This window comes from Pseudopipra pipra, chromosome 7, assembly GCF_036250125.1.
Source record: "Pseudopipra pipra isolate bDixPip1 chromosome 7, bDixPip1.hap1, whole genome shotgun sequence".
Lineage (NCBI taxonomy): Eukaryota > Metazoa > Chordata > Aves > Passeriformes > Pipridae > Pseudopipra > Pseudopipra pipra.
The window spans coordinates 34,336,606-34,359,138 of NC_087555.1; the positions used below are offsets into that span (position 1 = coordinate 34,336,606).

Consider the following 22,533-nt stretch of genomic DNA (forward strand, 5'->3'; position numbering starts at 1 on the left):
TTATGCTGGTCAACAGAGCATAAAACAAATAGCAAATTCTAATGTCCTTGAATTACAATTTAAAAAGAAAAGCAGCACTGGATGCTGATTTGCATGGAACACCTTTTCTAGTTGCTGTGAGAGTTTTTCCAGTTGCATCAGGATAATTCAGGGATTTGCTCGTTCAGCACTGCCCAGTAAATTCTCCCTAAAAAGTGCCAGCCCCAGGGAGCTCAGAGCACACAACACTCAGCTCTGCTGTTTGCTGCCTTGCTGGGTTCTGTGGTACAGCATGGGCACCCCATGTAAGGGCTCAGGGAGGGCCATGTGGGCAGAGAGCCCGCAGTGCCGGGGATCCAGTGACCAAGGCCGAGGAATTCATGGCAGGATCTGACCACTGGTGAGAGCTGCAGGAAGATTCAAAGGCACAAAGGACAAAATCCTTCAGGGGAAAAGGAAAACCAAACTAAGTTACTTCCCTGTTCAAGGGGAAATGATTTAAAAAATATGGATGTGCACAGTCCCTGCAGCTCTGTACAGAATGCTCGCCAAAATAAAGAAGTTGATGCTTGTCTGCGTGTCATGAATGAGCTTTTTATTGGGATTTTTTTATGAATATCCATGGATGGTGAAAAGAGTAGGATATGTATTTACCAAGAAGTTTAAATACTTATTTAATGGATTTAATATGGGCTCCCCAGGGAAGTGGTCACAGCACCAAGCCTGCCAGACTTCAAGGAGCACTTGGACAATGTTCTCGTGCACATGGTGGGATTTTTGGAATTGTCTCGTGCGAGGTCAGGAGTTGGACTTGATGATCTCTGTGAGTCTCTTCCACCTCAGATATTCTATGATTCTATGATATTTGCATTGATATAAATGTGTGTGAAACTATGCTGTTGAGATTTGTATTGAATATGGGATGTATATTAAAAGCTTCTAGATTAAGTTGCTGCTGTCATAAGTTGTCATTGCCCACTTGAAACTCTTTCCAAAAATGGTATTTAATCTTTGAAGTTTTTGATTTAAAATCCTTTGAATAAGAACCATAAGAGGAACAGTCACTGAGATTTGAAACTTGCCTGAAATAATCACCTGTTATACAGAAAAATGTTTTTAAAAATTTGCCTGTTCTGTGTGAAATGAAATCAAAGTTAGTTCTGTTTATATGGGAAGTGTGAAATTTGACCCAATCAAGTCTGTCATCATTGGGTTGTGTTTTGCTTACTTTGCTTGGTGTGAATAATTTCTTCTTAATCAGATTTTGACTGCAATAAGATTGTAAGTGCTTTTTATTGCAGTGACTTTCTCAAAACTGATCTCAAAGAAAAATACTGCTTTGAAGTTGATTTGTACAGTATTGCAATTAGAAAAAGTGTGGTGGTGAGTTCTCGGGTGTGATGGAGTTTGGTACCAAGGCTCCCTCCCTCTGCTCCTGCTCTGGCTGCCAGGCTGACTCCTTGAGCCAAGACAGGAGAGCAGTGCGAGTTTCTCCCATCCTTTGTTTTCCTGAGGCCTGGAAACCTCAGCCTGGGAGGTGTCTGTGCTGCAGCCAGAGGATGTCTGTGGAAGAGGAGAATCCAGCTCCTGTTTCCATGTGAAACTGAGCAAGGGCTGAATCAGCAGTGGCCTGCTGTGTCTCCCAGCATGTTCCTGCTTGGGAATGTTGTCTAATTTAAACTAACCCCTTCACTTGCACAATTATTAAACAGTTCATGGTTGTCTTCGTCAAAACATGCACTTCATTTCTCAAATATCACCTGAATAGTGTTGAACTCTGCCCAGACCTGCACACAGTTCACCATAGCACATATTTAAATATCTCCTAGAAAAACAAATTCCAGCTGGGGAAACATATTCAGTGACGTGTTGCTGTGTCTTTGTGTCTTTATATATGCAACAGTTAAAAAAAAAATAATCAAAGAGACCAGAAGCAAGTGCCAGATTTAGTAAACTCTCTTTATTTACATACAAATACATGTACACATATGTGCTGTATATGTACACATATTTAAGTGTATATACATACATGTTTTCCACATACTCTACAATAAATAGCATGTAGGGTTTTCTTTTAATTGCCTACAGTGCTGAGTAAAAATACATGGCAATAAAATCATGGCTTACAGCTAAGTTACAAAAGCACCGACCACTGAACTCGTAGCAGTAAATCCAAGCTCATGTACAGCTGGAGCGAGGACACGCTATACAGAATACAAAGTAGACCAACTTGTAGGAATTGACAGGAATAGGCCAACTAAAAAACATCATTATAGACCAGGAGAGACTCTGTATGAAATAAGATGAAGGAAAACATTTAGATTATTGATCAAACTAAACCACACATTTAAATTTGTCACCTAAAGAGAAAAACAAATCAGCCAGTTAGTCGTATATTTTTAACAGAGTAATTTTTCTGTGTGAGTCTCTACCAAGGAAATCAGAATTAATCTCATGAGTGAGTCCTTCCAAGCTGCCATAGTCACTTGTCTGTGTGCACATCACTCAAACAGAGTACTTTAACAGTGCTTTATTTAAACTGTGTGTAACTTCTTGAACCCTTCCTGCAGGTCTGATTGGAGGCAATAAAAAGCACTTCCTCAGCCAGCTTCTTCCACAGTACCTGTGACATCAAACTGTCACAAAGGGCCATGAGAGCAAATTGGCAGCAGCAGCAGGATCAATACCCAGAGAGAGCGCAGGGGATGATGCTGGAACCTGCATTGCCAGAGCCAACTGCTGTTGACTGTGGTGGGACAGCACCTGTCCTGTTGAAGCAAAACCACAGCTGGACCAGCCGTTGTTCTAACTGCACTGGAGGGATTCTGTTCTGCACTAGGGAAAAGCCTGGCTGAATATATTAATAGTTTGAAACCTGCTTTATGAGGTGAAGATGCATAGATTTCTGTTGCTCTCTCTCTTTGTCGTGGCTGGTATTTTGACTCAAGGTGTGCGGTGCACTGCTAAGGAAGACAATTGATGCCATGAAGCAGAAAGCTGCTTGTTGTTCAGGTATCCTTGTGCTGTGATGTGTTTTCCTTGCTGCAACATATAATGCTAAGAGGCTGGATAGCAAAATAATTGCTTCCTTTGCTTGGAAGCCAGCCCCTGTTACAGTCCTCAGACTTCATAGAATCACAGAATGGTTTGGGTTGGAAGGGACCTTAAAGATTATGTTGTTCCACCAAGGGACACCTTCCGCTAGACCAGGTTGACTTAAGCAGAGATCACCCTTTTTCAAGATATTTGTATATTCTCTATTGCTGTAAAACTAGCACTGGTGTATGTGAATGTTTGAGAAGAATCAAAACCAGTGGTGAGCACAGAAGGAAGGAATGTACACCACATGTGCACACCTGAGGGGTCTAAAAAACTAAAGCTCATCAATGTCTAATTACACCACTGCATATCCATGGGTAAGAAGGCTGAAGGAAGAACTACTCACTCTTCACTTCAATGAGTACCTACAGCTACTACAACTCATAAAAATGCAGATTCCTTTCCTTTTTTTTTTTTTGTCCTAGATTTAGCACTTCCTCTTAGTATTTGGACTTGACTACTTGAGCCCTCTCTGTAACATTCTTTATGAAATCAGTGGTAAAGCTGTTTATTTAGAGTTTCTATATGAGTAGCTGTGAGGCTGCTTCATCATTTGTTCTTTATATTGTCACCTAAAGTTCCCAATGAGAAATAGGATCCCGCTAAGTGCTGTCCAGTTTCAGTAAAAGACAACCTCTCTGCCATGAAGTAGTTTAAAACAGTGACTTTCAAGATCAACGTTCATTACAGACATAATTTTGTTTGATTTTTGTCACGTGCCTGCCTGGCAGTTCCCTTATGGATGACGACAAGAGCTAAAATGCAACGGTCTCAAATGAAAATGACTGATACATAAACAGTTTGATTAGTTACGATACGGCACAAACACAGCTACAGGTTTTTTTAAAGACTTTTTTTTTAACCTGATAGGAAAAACATATTCTTCTCCAAAAGGTTAGTGGAAATGCTTATTTTTATGACTGATGCTGACTGCACCGTGTCAGCCGGAGGACAGGTACGGCGTCTCGCTGTGGTAGTTGTAGTCAGGACAGACCTTCTGCACCAGTTTGTAATCGACGCTGTAGAAAGCGATGTAAATGCAGATGACCTTAAAGGGTTTGGAACACAACCAGGAGACATGGCTTTGGGTCTGCTCTTGGTAGCAGATCTTTGAAGGGTCGAAATTGCACAAGGCAGTTTTTTTAGCGCGGTCTGTTTTTTCGTACTCGATTCGGCAGTTGAAGGACTTGGATTCCTTGGTCTCCAGCGTTGACTGTGGAGATGGTTCAAACTCAACCACCTTGGAAGGTGGCACCAGGCTGACAGAAACATTCCCCAGACCCGTGGAGTTATGTCGGAAATAAACACTGAAGGTCCCATTGCCGTGATCGACGATTTTCCCCGTGATCAGGAGGTTCAGCTTAACAGTTTTGATGTTAGAGTGGAAATCGCCCCATCCAAACATTTTCTTGAATTTCCCAGTTTTTACTATAGGTCTGCGTTTAGTTCGTGCCAGAGATTCCTGAACCTCCGTGATGTTGGACAACCAATCCCAAAAGTTTTCTATGCTGTCCGAGTAGGACACCTGGCCGTGTTTCAGTACTGGAGATGGCTTAACAAACAGGCGTAAGGGGTTGACCATCCTGGAGTGGACCACGTTGTCAACCAGTGTCTCTGCAGCATCCTTGTCTTCCCAGTCCAGCACGTCCGCAGCTTGTACGACCTGATTGGCATCACAGAACACCTGTTTCAGAACAGAAAGAGGGAGTTGTGTAAAGTGTGAAAATAAAATGGTCGAGATAAAAAAGGAGCCATTAATATTTATTTTTACACCAGTAGGGTCTGTATCAGTCTAATCACAGGTGGTTTACTGTAATGAGTAATTTCTACTGCCCTATGAAAGCTCAAGGATCTTACTCAAAATAGCCTGTAGAAGATACAAAAATCTCAACAGGAGCCATTCACTGGGGCAAATGAATAAACCTCTGGACAGGTTGATGGCTGTGATGTGCAACAGCAGACAGACACCCTCTGCTCACAGATTTGTTAGAGGAAAACATGCCTGAAGAAAGTGGAAAACCTGAAGAGCAAAGTGGCCCATCTCCTAAAAGATGGAGTGAAATAGAATAGTGGGATTTTCCATTCCCCTTTGTTTTTCTCCCCACTTAATCTCCCAACTGCTTCAGGCTTAAAATCCTTTTCTGCTGGAATAATTGTGTCCTGAACTGTTTAGTGTACATTTGTCTTTTCTGGTGTTGCCTTCTCCATTTTTTCTAAACTTAGCCTCCGTGTTTGTGCTCACAGCTTGACACAACAAAAATAACCATATTTTTTGTGTGCTGATTTCAGCTGCTCATCTGCCTGTGTTTAGCAAGGCCCAGCCTTCCAGAGGTGCAGAGCAATCCCAGCCATGCAGCACAGCTCAGTTTTGGGAACCATGACTAGGCCAAGCTAAGTCTGCAATCAGAAAGCAAAAAATTCCTTCTGGTAGCAACAGAATGGCCTTAGATTTCAGAGTTAAACATGCAACAACAAATTCCCAACTGAATGTAGAGACACATTTCCCAAGTATATTCTTCCTGTTCGCTCTGGCAGAGAAGTCCTGTTGAAAATGCAGAACTGGAGCATATGTTTAAGAGGTCAGAAGCAGGATCTGTGTTTCAACTTTTTAGGTTGAAATGGAAGCTTTGGAGAATGTGTTTTCAGGGTTTGTTCTCTTCAGGACTGTCTTACACCATCATCCTAATGGACGAAGAAAAACTCTTTCATCTGCCACTATTCTTATAAAATGTGTGAACAGAACAAAGAGATGCTTAAAATGGAAAGAAAAAAGGACAGTGTTGTCCTGCTCGTGTCCCTGGTTTTAAACTGCTACTGCCCCTTCCTCCTGGCAAAATGCTGCTCTTGCTTCATCTGGCAGTGCCAGGATCCCGGTGGTGGATCCCATTATAACTAACACACAGGATGGGGTTTTCAGTATCCAGTAGCAAGATTACGGGGTGGAAGTTTGCCTAAAGCAGTCAAAGCATTGAGCACAGATGCTGAATTGCAGTGGGATGGGATTTTGTGCTTCCTGTCTCACTAGGGAAACTGCAATGCTGGGCTTGCTTTTCCCTCTGCTCCTGATCCCAAAGGGATCTTCTGCGCCTCTAGTTCCTAGAAGTGTTCCATTTCTATAATATCCAACTGTTATTTCTATAAATTGTAGTTTTTCATTTCATTATCTGGAAAAGATCAGAAACTCCAAAGCCTTTAATCTTCACTGGGGCCTGTTCTCCAGCAATAGACTCCAAACCAGAGCCCCAATCCACTTACCACATGTCCTTCCTGATCACCCCTAATGCAGTAATTAAGATTAAATGATGAACAACGGCAATGTTCACAGCTGGAATGTTGAAAGGCAGCAATTGCTGTTGCTAAATCATAGAATCACAGAATGGTTTAGGCCAGAAGGGATCATAAATATACCTCATTCCAACCCCTGCCATGGGAAGGGACACAGTGCGCTATCCCAAGTTGCTCCAAGCCCCATCCAACCTGGCCTTGGACACTTCCAGGGATGGGGCAGCCACACCTTCTCTGGGCAACCTGTGCCAGGGTCTCACCACTCTCACAGTAAAGAATTTCTTCCTAATATCTAATCTAAACCTGCTCTCCTTCAGCTTAAGGCTATTCCACTTGTCCTCTCACTTATTTATCACTATAAATAAATCCATGGCTGGATGGAAATGCAGTGGTCAGGTGCGTCTCTGCAGAAATATGTTATTTCCTTCCTCAGATTAAAAAGGAGGGAAGAAAAGACAACAGTGATCACTCTCAGCCTGAGACCTTGTATGTCAACTTTCTGCCTCTATCGTATATTTTTTTATGGCTGAGCTATGAACCAGGAAAATAGGAGATTCTAATGGAAACAGTGATAGATGCTGATCTGCACCAGCCCAAATAGCACTGTCATAATGATGCTGGGGGAAGCATCACTTCCACCGTGATGGAAAGCTCCTGGTGAAGCTCTGCCATGTTTATGTGTGTTTTTTCAGCCACTCTTAAGCCTGCACAAGCCCAAAATCAGCCTGGTGATGCTAAGGACAGCTGGCCAACCCCACTACTAAGGAAACCACTCCTCTGCTGCAAAGCAGTGACTGCTCAGATGAAGAAAGAAGTGCTGCACACATTTGCCCATCCTTCACCCCAAATCTGACCTGAGGCCTTGAGAAGCACAAAAAAGAGACTTTTCTGCTGCATTTCCAGATTGCAGTTGGGACCAGGGGCCTGGCACTGCTGGAATATCAGAAACTTTCCTCTGTGTTTGCACAGCTAAATGATGTGCTACTTAAAATGCCATTCAAACCATGGGCACCTATAGCTGGTATTGCTGTTAGTAACTGAGCCGTAGGAAAAGTGATTGGAAATTTTAAGGTGAAATGATGTAGAAATGAAGCTGTTTGATTCACAGGAGGTTCTGGCTTTGCTTGTGTCTGCACCCAGCACTGACTGTCCGACTGTCCTCTGGCAAGGGCACAGGAACACACTCAGTTGTCCTTCTGGGCTACTTGTCTTCTGCAATGTTTATTGAAATCCCTGCAATGGCTCTTTGGCTTTTCTCCTCTTGCCTTTTATGAGGAGATCTAGAGGATACTGAGTCATGTGCTACGGCTAATGTTCAATGTATGTCTCTTCAGGGGGCTCTCACTCCAAATGAGAAAGCAGGGCATTGCTTTCCCGATGGTGCTTTGCTGAAGGCTCTGATAGAAAAAGAAGAAATATGTGGGTATAAGGTCTGGGATGGCGGAAGGGTGGGAAACATCAAGGCATGCTAAAACCAGGTGGGTTTGCCACATCAATAACGTATTAGGGCACAAGTATTTCAAAACCGTGATGGTGAAATCGCAGAGTTGCATTGTGCTAGGCTACTACTACTGTTATTTATGTATGTGTTACACCAAATGAGGTGTACTCATGGGATAATGAAACACACCCCCGGAGCTATAGTGACCTGGGCTGTTTCACGTGGCAACACAACAGCTTTCATAAGAGGGGAACATGAAATCGTTGATAAGTTGAATTATAAGGACGTAATACCCCTGTTTAAAGCCCAGACAGCAGTCACCAGCCACTGCTAAAAGTTGTATCTTACACTTAAGTATTTTTTTCCTCCTCCTTTTTGAACTACTTTTCAGGCTGTGGGATTCTCCAGTGTTGCCCAGCCTTAATTCTTGACTCTGATCCATCCTGGTGCTGTCTTGTTTCACTGATTTCATTAGAGGAGCGAGATTCAGAGGCTGACAGAGCTGTCAGCTCAGTGGGCTGCAGGGAAGGGACTTTGTGGGCTCGAGGTGGTACACTGGTTGTGTTTTGCAAATGTTTAGTAAAAAGGTGTCTAACAAAGAACCGCCCTGTTCTGCTCAGTGCCTGATGCAGGAGCACGAATGAGGGGGCATTGTTCAGAAATGTGAATAATAATTGTGCTTTTGTGATGTAAAACCTTTGTGGTGTGCAGATTTTTTTTCCCCTGTTTTGAATAAACCTTTCTGCAATATAAGAGAACCCAAAGGCCCTTCCCTGGATGGTCACATTTTGCTCCTAGCGAGGACAGGCCGATGCGCTTTGTTCATATGTTTATTCACTTTGCTTTAGCAATTTCCGGGCAATAAAAAAAAAAATCTGTATTAAAAGAATGCAGCACATGCTGGAAAAAAATTACTTCCTCAGCATCTTTCCATTTCACTAAAATGCGTCTCTATAGTGAAAAATATTGCTGGTAGGGTATTTGAAAAATACTAGCTCAGGGAGGTTAGTGTGTCCATTTAAATAGATGGCTATTGCTGGAGTTCTCCTCTGCTGCACCTGCGTTTTCCCATTCCTTCCAAACCATCAATTTCCAAAGAGAAGAAATCACCTAATCTTTTTCCCTATTACAGAGGCTGTAAAAGGGCACCCAGTTACCCTAAAATTTCCATTAGCCCGTAGATGTGTTCCAGTAAGAAGCACCGGGACCCATCCAGATGTGCTGTATCCACAGCGTGCCTTGCTGTTTTCTTTCACTACATAAGCCACGAGAACAGCTCAAACCACCGTGATGTGGTTTATGTTTATGGAGTTTTAAACTTTAAACCTTTGGTTCTTGCTGTGCCCTTCTCTGAAAGGTGGTGATTACTCTTCAAAACCTCCCTCTTCCATGCATGATCCTGACCATGGCAGAGCCACACAGGGTTAAATAACATTTACCATGAGATATTTTTTGAGAAATGAGCCTGCATTGTTGAGACACTGGTATCAATAAATGCTCTGTTTTCTCTATTTGCCCAAATTTGGGTTCATTTGGAACTCATTCCCATGTCCTTCTCTGTGGGCAAGGCACTAAATAAAAGCAGGTGTCCCTGTGCAAGAGTTAATAAGTTTTGATGCTTTGGGAATTTTATCCAGGTTATTCATCAATCACCAGCAATTATTCCTCTGGCTTCACCCCTGCCAGGAACCATTTAAAAACTCTTGGCAATTAGCTGAAATGAACCAGTCTGTTGGAATAAACAGTTCTGAAGCACCATTTGGCCAGTCACTGGTGCTGCCGGGAGCTTTTTATCCCACCGCTGGAGAGGAAGGGGTGGTGGGAGGGAGGTGGGGTTCAGTCACCTCCTCTTGCCCCCAGTTACACCAGTGAACAATTCATACTGGGGGACAATTCCAGTGGTCTCTTCACTCTCTGCTGCTTCTGTGCCTGAGTGTCCCATGGGTTTATACCTGTGTCCCCTCTGCAGCAGCAGAGGACCCTTCTCTGTCTTCCCCGTGGTGATTTTGGAGCCTCAAAGGCCGTGAGGATAACGCAGCATCATCAAGCAGCTGCACAAAAGCCCCAGTTTGAAGGGAGTGCATGGAGGGGGAGAGAAATAACTCTGCTTTGTCTGTTTGAAAATTCAGTGATTTCCACACATTTATCAAATATTAAATAATTTATGTCTTGACAGGCCTTATCAATTTTGCAAAGCACACACATTAACCAGATACAATGATCTCATATTAGCTTTTTCAGCATCTTATGCTGGAGCCCAGAAATATTAATAAAAACTCAGCCCATCATCAATTAAATGGAAAAAACCCATAAAATTGTGTTCCATTATAGCCTCTTAGCCTTTTTTTTTCTCCCCGGGAAAAAGATGACGGGTTCTAATAACTCATCACAAAAAGCTGAGCTTGAACTTTACTGATTATTAAATACTTTTTTTTCCAAAGACAGAGGCCGTGGTGGGTTTTATGGCAGCAGATGTGATTGCTGTCAGGGATGCTTCGAGGAATTTGGGAGTTAAGTAACATCCTTCAGCAGAACTGTATAAAAGAAACATGTTTGTTCCATCAAGTCACAGCCCTATTTTTCAGGATGTTATCAGCCCGTGTGCTTTCATGATTGAAAGATGGATTAACTTTCATTTACCACTGCAGCTTCTGCCAGGAGTGGAAGCTGTGAATTAACAACTTAGGCTACCACGCAGAAAAATCCTTAATAATCCTCAATCTTCAGCTGCCCAAACACATCCTCTGGATTTTGCTTGGAAATTTTTAATTTTTGATCCTGTCTCCCCAAAATTCTGCTGGGAAGCTTATGGATTTCCCCTGAGAAAACAAAATTGTGTGGGTCAGCCTGCCCCAATATCAAAAAGCTGCTTTTCAATGAAGCAAAAAGGACAGGTTTGATGGGGCTTTGAGCAACCTGATCTAGTGGAAGGTGTCCCTGCCCATGGCAGGGGGTTGGAATGAGATGAGCTTTAAGGTCCCTTCCAACAGAAACCATTCTATGATTCCATAATCCACTGAGAGCTGAGCTGTGGGGAAGGACAGAGTGAGCAGGGATTTACTTTTGACAAAGTTTGAAAAACAAAAGAAATTACAAAAGACATCTCAAATGGGGGTTGAGCACAGGGTCTGTGTGCCCTACATGGCTCTGGAAGCAGAGCTTCCAGTTTGCAACCTGGAAAAAAGGAGAGCTGTGAGCAGCACACAGGCAAAAATGGGATTGGAATATGACTACTGGTCATATTCATGCTAATGGGGGTGGTGGGATGTGAATATCCAGAAGAGAGACTGAACCTTGAAACTAAGGATGTTCTCACTCTGCAGGCAACTGAAACACTTTCCTACACTTGCACAACCTCTCCCTTGCTAAGCTGTAAATAAATAAACACCAGCAGGTTGTTGTGCCTGGCTTTGTTTCTCCTGTGGGCGATGATGGACTGTTTAAAATACTCTGGTGCAAAGATAAAATTAAGTCAGAAATTCAGAGTCCACTTGCTTGATTTCTGTCTCATTTTGAAACAGGTGATAAAGAGGGACTGTGGAGTTCAGCATGACAAATTCAGCAAAGATATCCATATGGGGGGAAAACAGAGCAGGTGATCTCTAGACGAATGTGGCAGGGTACTCAGACTTCTTGAAGTCCTCCAAGTTAGTGAGGTTGTAATTTGGAAAGTTTTAGAGGCTCATACAGCTATTGCTACCTTTTTTTTTCATTCAGGGAAGGTGGTGAGAAACCCCTTGTTCAACGACTAATATAACTGGATTACTTTAACAACTTTGCCCTGTCTCCTGTAGTTAAAACTATGACAAGCTGCTTCAGCAGAAAAGAAAGCCTTCATGATTGAACCTTGCAGCCCATTAAATTTTCTGCTTGTAAATAGAATCATAGAATCATTAAGGTTGGAAAAGACCTCCAAGATCATTGGGTCCAACCTTCGACCCAACACCACCGTGTCAACTAAACCACAGCAGTAATCCTACTAATGCATCCTACAAAGGAATTCCCCCTCTGCAGAGGGATGCTGTACTGGCATCCCTGCCAATGGAAGGGAAGTGATCATTCCTGTACCATGTCCTGCTACCCATGACTGGTGACAGGGCTTCCTCCAAAGCATTGCTGGGAAGTGTCCAAGTGGTGCAACAGGAAAGTGATGGAAAGAGAAGAAATGGCAGACTAAACTGTGTATCAGTGTTAATATTCTCTGACATGTTGTCTGAAAGTCAACTAATACTGCTAAACAAGAGTACAGCTTAAATACCTGAGAGACACAACACAGTAACACAGAATCACAGAACCAATTAGGTTGGAAAACCCCTCTGAGATCATCAAGTTCAACCTATGACTGATCACCGATCACCGATCACCGATGTCAACCAGACCGTGGTGCCAAGTGCCACATCCAGTCTCTCCTAAAACACCTCCAGGAATGGTGAATTTACCATCTCCCTGGGCAGCACATTCCAAGGTCTAATCACCCTTTCTGTGAAAAAATTTCTCCTAATATCCAACCTAAACCTTTCCTGGTGCAGCCTAATACTATGTCCTCTTGCCCTACCACTTGTTACCTGGGAGAAGAGACTGACCCCCACCTGGCTACAACCTCCTTTCAGGTGGTTGTACAGTGTGATAAGGTCACTCCTGAGCCTCCTTTTCTCCAGGCTAAACACCCCCAGCTCCCTCAGCTGCTCCAGACCCTTCAGCAGCTCCATTGCCCTTCTCTGGACTCTCTCCAGCACCTCAATGTCCTTCCTGAATTGAGGGGTCCAGACCTGGAGGTGTGGCCTCACCAGTGCCAAGTACAGAGGAGGAATCACTTCCCTAGTCCTGCCAGCCACACAATTCCTGATCCAGGCCAGGATGCCACTGGGCCTTCTTGGCCACCCTGGTACACACTGGCTGCTCATGTTCAGCCAGACACGACAATAAGGGTGAGCCTGAAGCTTTCCCTTGCTTTTTAGCCTTTCAAGAGATTCAAACTGTTCTAGAAGGTAAGTCAGAAAACATAAACTGGAAGCATGAGAGCCAGTGTTTGACTCAGCACTATTTTCCCACTCTATAATATGGTGAATGTCCCCTCTGCTCTCCAGGTAGATGAGCAGGAAGCTGATGAAGGGCAGTTTGCTTTGTCATTACTCCTCAGAAGATCTGTCTGCATCTATATACGCCTAAAGTCTGGGGATGGTGCAGGTAGAAATCTTTAGTTTAATGAGAATATGAGATGATAACATCCAAATAACCCACAGACAAAAATACAAATCTAAAAGAAGTATGCTGGGAGAAATTTCCAATTCTGGATACAATTTATTTGCATATTTTTTAAACAAAACTTAGACTTCCAACTCAGTATTGTATTTTACAGAAAAAAAAAATCACTTGAAAATTCTCCAGTTTGTACAACTAAGCAAAATAGTATTTTACTAAAACAGCACTTCAGTAAAGAAATAAAATTGGGAGGAAGAAGCAGAAGAAGAAAAGAGTGAAAATTAAAAATAAAGCATCCAAAGATTTCCTATTTCAAAAATGTATTTGTGGAAAGTATGTGCTGTCTTTCTCACAGCCCTGATGAGTAGTTTTAGGTTATCTGAAGTGTTCCCTCCAGCCTCAATTGGATAAATTGCTTAGAGCATAGATAGCTTTTAAATTATATCCATGAATTGAATTGATCTACCTTTTTGCTGAGAGAACAGAAAATTTGTTCTGAGAAATGTTTCTTGCCAAAAAATGTGCACCAGTTCTATTCTTGAAGACTTAAACTCTCAGTGTTTTTCCCCCTTAAATCTAAAATAGAGATATTTGAGATAAAAATAGGTATCTTTTCTGTATGTTTGTGTAGGAGTAAGTCTTATAATTTTTTTCTGATATCACTAAGTGGCTTTACTCCTTTACTATATATAAGGCATTCACTCTTTAAGGGTGGGGAAGTAATTTAAATGTAAACCTTTCTGTTTACAGGATTTCTGTGAAATTCTGAAAAAAAGTCTTGTATAAAAATATCTAATTCAGTTATGGTAGATACAGAAAGCTTAGATTATATATATATATATGAAAATAAAAATATATGTTTATATAAATATATGTTTATATAAATCTATATGAAATGTTCAAGAAGAATTTTTGGTTCCTAACAGGACCATGCTGTGGTGGGGTGGGTGAGTATCCACCTGCCTGGCTACACAGTGTCCTGAACTGTGTTAGTGATCAACTGTCCTTCAGTAAATAAGCAGGTCTTCGAGTCTGTGACATACAAATGGAGCGTTCTAGCCAGGAGGGACTTCTGAAGGACTTGTCCACAGAGATGTTTAGAAATTCTGACTTTAAAAATCATTATGCATTTATTTCCAGTGTAGTTTCTGACACTGGGAACTGAGAGGGAGAGGATGAAACCTGAGCTGAGCATACGGGTTCCTGTTTGGTGATGGTCTGTGTCTACTGACTACCTGAGCACGTGTGAAGCCTGGGGTGGGGGTCACATTTCTTTTGGCAGGGGGCTTCACCTCTAGGTGCCTGTTCCTACTCTCCACACACTCCTCTCCCTAGGCCTGGCATGACTGTGGTGCTTGATGCAGACCACCCAAAGTTACTTGTCTATATTTAAGAAGAAAACACAGTTCATGCTCTGCTAACATATAAAACCCACTGATTCTCAGGTGTTTTTTCAGTCACCCTACACGTTTCCTTGAAATTCAGGCTGCACTCTTGCAATCTATTTTGAACTGAGCTTCACTACTATTTTGTATTATCTAGTACATGTATTATCTTATGGGACTGAGACTTGTCCTTTTAGAATGAAGGTCTGGCGTTTAGTTACTTTTAGCAGACATTTAGAAGACATTCCTATTCACCTGGAAAGCCTATGAGACGTCCCAGGTGTTTTCAATCTCCCCTGAAGTCACTCTTCCACTTGCAGGTGCTGCTCATAGAATCATTTAAGTTGGAAAAGACCTTTAAGATCATCAAATCCAAACATTAACCCAGCACTACCAAGCCCCACTAAACCCTGTCCCTAAGAACTGAGGCAGCTTGTAGGGGCAAAACCCAAACCAGCCTCTTCCTGCAGATGGAAACGGGAACACTCAACCCCTTTGCCGAGACAGCGCCCGCTGACCAGCCGTCTGTTGAACTTTACAGTTAACAATTTTCCCTCCTGCTTATTTCTTTAATGCCTGGGAGATTTCACTTTACGTTTGCTGAGATCAGTTCATTAAAATACTAATTTCAAGCAGTAATTATCTGTTGGTGAGCACTGCCGGTGGAACCAGCGGTAGCACTGATACGCTCTCAGCTGCAGGAGAGCTCACAGATGCTCAGGTCCCTGGAAGCTCCGAGCAGGAGTCACTGTGGTGCTCAGCTGGAGGAAGGCTGGCAAGGATTTTTTTTGGGGGGGGAAATGTTTTAAGAATCACAGTTAACCATTAGGGCTATTTTATGTGGCAGGGAAAGTGCATTAAGAGAAAACTGCTGTATCTGTTAGAAATGAACCTGATTTTACTGAAGTTGTCACGAGGTTTTGTATGCCTTGTAGAGTTTAAACTAAAAATCAATTACGGAACAGCCCTTAATCTCCTCTTTGGAGTTGATTCATATTTGGATGTGGACTCTGAGACCCCCATGACCTCCCTCCTCGCTCAGTACCGCACAGCAAAGGCTGGATTTTCTCTCTTCCTACTCACGTGCCATTATTCAATTTTTTACTGCATATATTAATAATCGAGCCAGATTAAAAGAATAAAAGGATGCTTCTGACGAGTTACAAACAGAGAGAGGCTGTGCATTTCTAGCAGATTTCAAACTCAGTATTATTACAACGTGTAAGAGATGATTAACAAAGAAAAATATTACAGTTATCTACTCCCTTTGAGAGCCTAACTAATGAACCTCTACCAGCTGCTGTTGAAAAATCAGTAACACTATCACTATCAATTTCAAGACAAAGCACAGCTGACAGATGTTTGAAGTGATAAATCAGGCTGCACAAGGATTAAAATAACAAGCCCCAAATGGCCTTTAAAAGACAAAGGTGCTGCAGTGAACTATTTTCAGCCACTTTGAATCCTGTCAAAAGTTAGATCACTGATACAATTATCTTGCAAAACAGTAATGGCCAAAGTAAGATGTTATGAAAAATCTAACAATGGTGATACTTGAGCCAAGATTTTGAAAAGAACAGGCTTGATACTCATTTGTGCTTTTAATGGCAGAACTGAGAATGCTGTGCTGCCCTTAATACTTCTTCTGGGAATGAGTGATGAAAAGTATGTGCTGGGCTGAAGCATAAAATGTAACTGAATTGCATTCTTGTACATTTTAATTAATCCTGTTTTAAAGCAGGAAGTTACATTTTAATAGGCAATGAACACCATTATTTAAATAAGGCATAAGATTTTTGTGTTGCTTCACTGCAGGCTGCATTTCCTAACAACCTGCCAGTGACACGATGGAGATAAAGAGCCCATTCCTGAAGAACAACGTGTGTGCTTCCAGACTCCACTGCCTTTAATGGGAGACAACTGTAACGAGGGGAGAGAGCAGAAACAAATCCAAGTTTCTGAACTTTGCCTCAGCTTTCACTGTTAAGTGCATCTTGTCAGAAGGCATGTTTCCTCCCTAACCCCCTGTTAACCCTATAGCATTTATGAAATAAAAATGCTAGAAATGCTGCTAGAAATGCTCTGTTGCAGGTATTTTCCTGGCACCACTCTTGGCTCAGGCAGGGTCACCACAGAGCTCAGCATGGGAAGCTCTCATTGGAAAAGAGCTGCCCCTAGTGATTTCTGCACTGACATCTCAGGAAAGCTGTGGTCACTCCAAGTTCCTGGGCATGTTCCTGCTGAAGAACCTGTTAGCTGGGGTTATCCAGTGACTCTTGGTGATTCCTCCTGACTCCTCATGCTCTTTGCAAGTGGATGTATCCAAGAGTCCATCAGCTGGACAGAGGGGGATTGACTAGGAGTCCCAAGTTAAAAGCTTTCTTCCAGAAAACACGTTTTGCAGCTTACTTCAAGGATAGTGTTCCTTCCTGGAAATCCTACTGCCCACATGTGCTTTTGTTAATGTACCCAAGCTGTGGGAGCTGCTGGGTACATTCTTGGCATCTCCCTAAGAAAAATATTTCTGCTTATAAGCTTTGTGACAGAAACATGTGGGAAGTGCACGAGTACACTGGATTGCCACGGATACAGAGGGAAGAGGCGAGTTACCCCTCACCAAGAAGTGCTGTGTCCTGGGGTCAGGCTGCCGGGGGAGGGCCGGGGCTGAGGCTGCTTTGGAGATGTGGAGGTCACATACTGGGGAGAAGTTCCTCCACTTGTGCCTTTTCAATGAGGTGGAGGCCCTTTGGGAAAAGCCTGGGGGTGAGCATCTTCCCCAGACTGCGCCAAAACCCATCCCTTGCTGGGAGTTCCGGGCAGCCCCTTCTCGCTGCCTTTCCCCGCCTGCTCCGGACGACACCATCGCACCAGTTTGGGATGAAGGCAAGGCTGAGGTTTGTCCTCCTCCCCAGCCAGTGTGGAAGCTGGGGCTGGGCTGGAGCTGCCTGTCCCCCCCATGGCTGCCAGGGGAGCAGTGCCATGCTGGCTCACAGCTTCTCCCCTCCCCGCCTTACGCGTGGAAAGCCACGGTAGTTTTCTAAATTAAATTAAAATCTTTTTCCTTTTCAAACCACTTAGCATGGGGTAGCACACTGGGGCACTTGGAGATATTTCACTGCTGCCTACACACAGGCATGCATGCTGCTTTCCTAAACGAATTACTCTCTTAAAGAAGAGAAAGTCATTGACTGAAGCTGCCTGATTATTAAGTTTTAAGGTGAAACAATATTAGTCTTTGCCTAACAGCAGCCAGCCATGCCTGCAGCCATTGTGTACTGCATAATGGTGTACTAACAGTGACTTCATACTGTAAGGTCCTATTGAAACCCAGTTTTAATCCCTTTTAATTTATTCAGCCATCTTTTGTGTCCCCAAGAAAAGGAAAAACAGAATTCCTTTCAGCTTGAATTTGGTTGTACTTCAAAGATTGGGAGAACAGTTTGTGATTAGTTGGTCAAAGCTTCCTAAAATACAAAGATCTTTCTTAGTTTTTTTTCTTTTTTTTTTTTTTTTTTTTTTAGCTATTTATCAATTAAAAAACTTGGGGTTTCTGACTTATTTTTAAAACAAAACCCCCCCACCATTATTCCCATCCAATACCAGTGCGTAGTACATGAAATGTTAATTCCAAAATGAAATGATAAGTTTGAAACACTTTAAAAATTACAAGGTTTAAATATGAAATTCAATCACCATGTAAGTTTTAACGAGGCTTAATTAGAAATTGGTCAGTCATCTGTCCTGATATAATAAATCCATGACTTGGGTTTACAAAAGGGAGAAGAGATGAGTTTGAGATCTAGTTTGCCTGGAAGAATGTCATAACACAGGCCTGGTTTGTTCCCCTGCAGGAATTTAACAAGATGTTTAATATCTAGGATCTTTGTATATGCACTGTAAGAACAGAAAGAGGATCTGAAGACAGAAAGGCACAGATCAGATGAAAATGTTATGTTCTAGCACAATAGGAGTTAATACAAATTGCTGTCATTTGCATGTAAAAATATAATTTCAAACCTATTTGCTCCACACGGGCTGTATCTGTATCAAACAAGAAGGGAGCACATTCAACACATCTTTACATCTTACAGTCTCTCTTTTATTGTGAATTACTTTGCACATAACCCCAAGTATTAATTTGGTCTCATCCCACGATGCATTTGCTGCATTCCAACTGGCATATAAAGAATAACATTTCCAGGTTGTGGAAAAGAACTGTACTAGCAGGGTGCTTGCAGTTGGTGAAACAAGCACTGATGGCAGATAAATCACCTGCAGGAGGGCTGTGGATGAGGGAAATGGGACTTTAGCACGTTGGTTTTAAGGCACGCATGTCTGAAACACACACCCTAGAAAATGTACAACCCTAGAAACAAGACAGAAGGAAGTGTTCTCTTCCGTGGGAAAGGACTTTAAAGATCATCTAGTTCCAAAACCCCCTGCCATGATCAAGGACACCTTTGCTAGACCAGGACGGTTCCAGGGGTACTACTGTCCACATTCCTCTGCTAACAACTCATTTGGCTTCCCTGCTCCAGGACTTGACCATGCAGGGTAACAAAACCAAAATGTTCCTTATGCACCTTGGTGTTCAAATTTCTTTGGGGATTTTTCTTTTTCAGTTGACCACAGTCTTGACCTCCCTTGCAGGTAATGAATCTGCTTCCAAGACAGACTTTTCTAATTTAAGGTTTACTCTGAAAATATCCACTCTGTAGTAGTCAGTTCTCACTATGTTTTAAAAAGCAGAATAAACCAGTTCAGAAGGACTCATGATTGCTAATAAGACCCGTATTCACTGCTTCATTCATGCACTGACTGAACAGATGTAACACAAAATGAAGTCTTTTTCATCAGATTGCCAAATTCTGAGTCTGTATAAGAAACCTAACCACTGGCCATGAATGGGTTTGGGAATGAGTGTTAACATGTGCCCTGAGCAATCTCAAAACCCAAACACACTGGGAGTAGGAAGAGGAAGGCTTTTAGAGCAGGAGATATGAGATGTGAGCTGATAAGGAGAAGCCACGAGAACTTGTGATGTGTAAGTGATGCCAGGCTTAAAAAGCCACACAATCCTTCTCGTCTCTAATGTGTGTTTTTACACGGATTGTGGAGATCAAAGAAGGAAACAAATCTAAATGTAACTGCTGCCTAGACCAAAGCTGGTAATAGGCTTGTGACAGACATAAAAGCAACTCTGCTGTAAATGTTTTAAACTGCCTCCTGTGGATACAAAAGGTGGTTCTACAGGGACAGGAAGTAATCCCCTGTATTAAAATTTAATGTGTTGCCCTATGTGATCAATTACAATGCCTATAAATATGTATGTGCATGACTGAATCAGTAATAAAAATGTGATTTTATAAATCTCTGAGTCTCCATGTTCAGGCCAGTAAACTCGTTACATCAAATAGCATTACAAATTCTGATACCTATGGAAGAGCCAGTTGCTTGTGATGAACCATTTCAGGAAGGGTTTGTTTGTCTGTCCTACCTGCCTGCAATGCTGCAGGGATAAGGATGAAAGTTGCTCAGCCCTGTGCCAATTCTCTGTGTGTCTGGATCATCCACTGGTACAAACTTAATCTGGACCAGACATGACCATCAGATTCACTAGAGTATATGCACAGAAGTCTGTTACAGATTTTGGCTCAGAAATTTGTGCATAAGTCTGGTTTCCCTGTTCTTGGCTGGGTTTGAAGCTGGGAACCTTCCAGCTCCTGTTGGAGGCATAGCAGCTTCTCCTGTCCACAAGCCACGCATGGAGGAGGGCATGGACTCACAGTAGAAACAAGGATCATTATCACCTATGTTCAGAGAACAAGAAGCTTGGATATGTTACTTCACTGAACAGAGAGATAATATTTCCATAACAAGCTCCAGAAGAGAAAATCTTGGCAGATGTCCTTCCAGCCAGCAAAGGACAACACCTCATTAAGTGTAGATAAGATGTATGTGGCTCGTGCTCGACTTCACTTAGGGCTCAGCCAAACTTCAGCAGAAACTCTTATAGCTGAATATGGATCGAAATGTCTAAACAATTTTGATGTTCAGTTCATTGCTGCTCAATACTCGGGAGGAGATGTTTTCTCTGGAGTGCTAACAGCATGCTTCCCTCAGCTGCTCTTCTCCATTTATCTTCACGGTCAGTACACAGGAAAAATGCAGCACAGATTGGAGGGAGGAGGAGGGTCACTACGCTTCTTGTTGGCACCTCTGTCTGCATTGGGGTGCTGATTTCCTGGCCTTGTAGCCAGGCTGTGATGCTCCCACCACTGTTCGAGCCTTAAGGCATGAGAACTGCTCCTGCTCTGGTCTAGATTAGGGAACAGGGTGTCCATCACATGCCAACAGCTTCCCTGCTGGTTGTATTCCTCCCCGATGCCATCCCACCTAGTGCTGTACATTGGGAGCACATCACTAATACCAAGCTCTGCATTAAAGACAGCCAGTCTCCTCTTCTGTGCCCTGGCTTGCCATGGAAACCCTCTCTTTTCCCAGGTGAACTGGCACTCAGGCACACACACACAAAACTGAGGGAAAGCATTTGGTTTGGAAACATGTGAGTATTAAAAGGTCAGATCAAGTCTGATGTTCTGCATTAAGAGATGTACTTGATTTCCTCTATGTTAAGTCCAAAGCTAAATGCACTATGCTTGGGTCATTTTTAGTAATAAAAATCTTGTCTTTTACATGACTGTACAAGGAAAATATTCCCTGCCAGAAGTCAGACCTATGCAAACATCCATAGGTTTCATTAAGACATAACTGGAAAGAACATTGGCTGCAGATTTAACTTCTCCTGTCTGATAGCTACAGTCTAGAAACGTGCAAATAACTGATACATGTGATTGTGACAATTGTAAAACCAGGTAGTCCTGAGAGAATATGCTCTGTTGCAGAGAATGGCTAAACACTGCCTTTGGCTTTGATTATTTATATTATGTGATAAGTGAATGAACAAGGTACATGTGGTTTTTATTGCTCCACCCATGACTTTATGTGAGCATCTCTTATTTTTTTTTTGCTGGTGCTAATATTACAATTAAACCTTGCTATATGGTCTGGGAATTTATAAAAAACCTTCTCAGCTGTGCTGCACAAAATACTTCTTACAGAACTATTCCTTTTCTGATTTCCTTAGTGCCTACATTATTTTCAGAGCAAAAAAAACCCTGGGTAATCAAATCACACGACCTACAAAAAGAGTAAAAAACAGTGCCTTGCTTGCTCCCAGAAGTGGGGAAATGTAGTGTTAAGACTTGAAACTCATTTCCAATTTTCTGTGTTCATACTGTGGTCTCTAAACAGCACATTATCTCACACACCAGATGTGCAGCAGTATCTAGGTACTACAGGGTGTGATAAGTGTGGAATTTCAGCCCTATTTCTTCTTTTATGTTGTAAGTCAAATCCTTACTCTGATTTTAATTTAGGGTTTTGTCTTGTTTTCTGTGTGCTTTGGGGGGTGGGACAGAAGTGGGGAGTTTGGTGCTCAATTACAGAAATGGAAAAAGAAATCGTTGGGGACTCAGAGTATTTTAGCTTAACAACACAAGAGAAATCAGCGCTCACACCTCTAATTTTATTTAAATTGGTGTAAAACTAGAGTGTAGAAACAAGCTGATGTGATTAACTCCACTTAAGAGGAATTTGCCCACAAGAAAGCAGTCTCTTGGCTGGCACAAGCTGCATTTGGAACTGAAATAAAATGGAGAGATCTTGAAAATCTGAACAACTGTCAAGTGCCATTCTGAAAATACTATTTGGATATTAAGTAATTTGAACACATTACAATAAATAACACTGCTACTTTTGTGTTACTAAGATGTTCAATAATAGTAATAATTATAATAATGTTCTGTCTCAGCTGAGAGGTGGTGACCCCATAAAGCAGTCAAATGATGTTGCAAATGCACGTTTTTCATATATAAATAGTCATCCAGGAAATAGAGGAAATAAAACTTTGCACCAGGATGAATATAAAACTTGGATACAGCATGGTAATTTTCTGGTATGTTAACAGCATTTGGGAGCTTGGAAGGTGGGAGTTTAAGCTGAAGGGAAAAGGGAGGCCACGGAGGAAGAAAATGAGCCTTATTCTTCAAGGCACATTTTTGTCTTGACGTTTCTCCAGGA

At 42.3% G+C, this 22,533-nt stretch overlaps 2 protein-coding genes across 3 annotated transcripts in view; one reads left to right on the forward strand and one right to left on the reverse strand.

Annotated features, from left to right (window-relative positions):
* The window catches only part of SPOPL (speckle type BTB/POZ protein like), a 73,592-nt gene that overhangs the window by 47,079 nt on the left and 3,980 nt on the right, over window positions 1-22,533 (forward strand). Inside the window, exon 11 of one of the 2 annotated variants that reach the window (XM_064661617.1) lies at window positions 16,207-16,249. The exons of the other annotated variant lie outside the window; for it this stretch is intronic. Within the exon in view, the coding sequence (XP_064517687.1) occupies window positions 16,207-16,234 (28 nt within the window). The 3' untranslated portion in view covers window positions 16,235-16,249. Of the gene's footprint in view, window positions 1-16,206; window positions 16,250-22,533 lie in introns of those variants that run through there. 2 annotated transcript variants of the gene reach the window in all.
* Window positions 1,921-22,533, reverse strand: part of NXPH2 (neurexophilin 2) — a 38,113-nt gene continuing 17,500 nt past the window's right edge. The window contains exon 2 of the mRNA XM_064661619.1: window positions 1,921-4,762. Within this exon, the coding sequence (XP_064517689.1) occupies window positions 4,019-4,762 (744 nt within the window). The 3' untranslated portion in view covers window positions 1,921-4,018. The remainder of the gene's footprint in view (window positions 4,763-22,533) is intronic.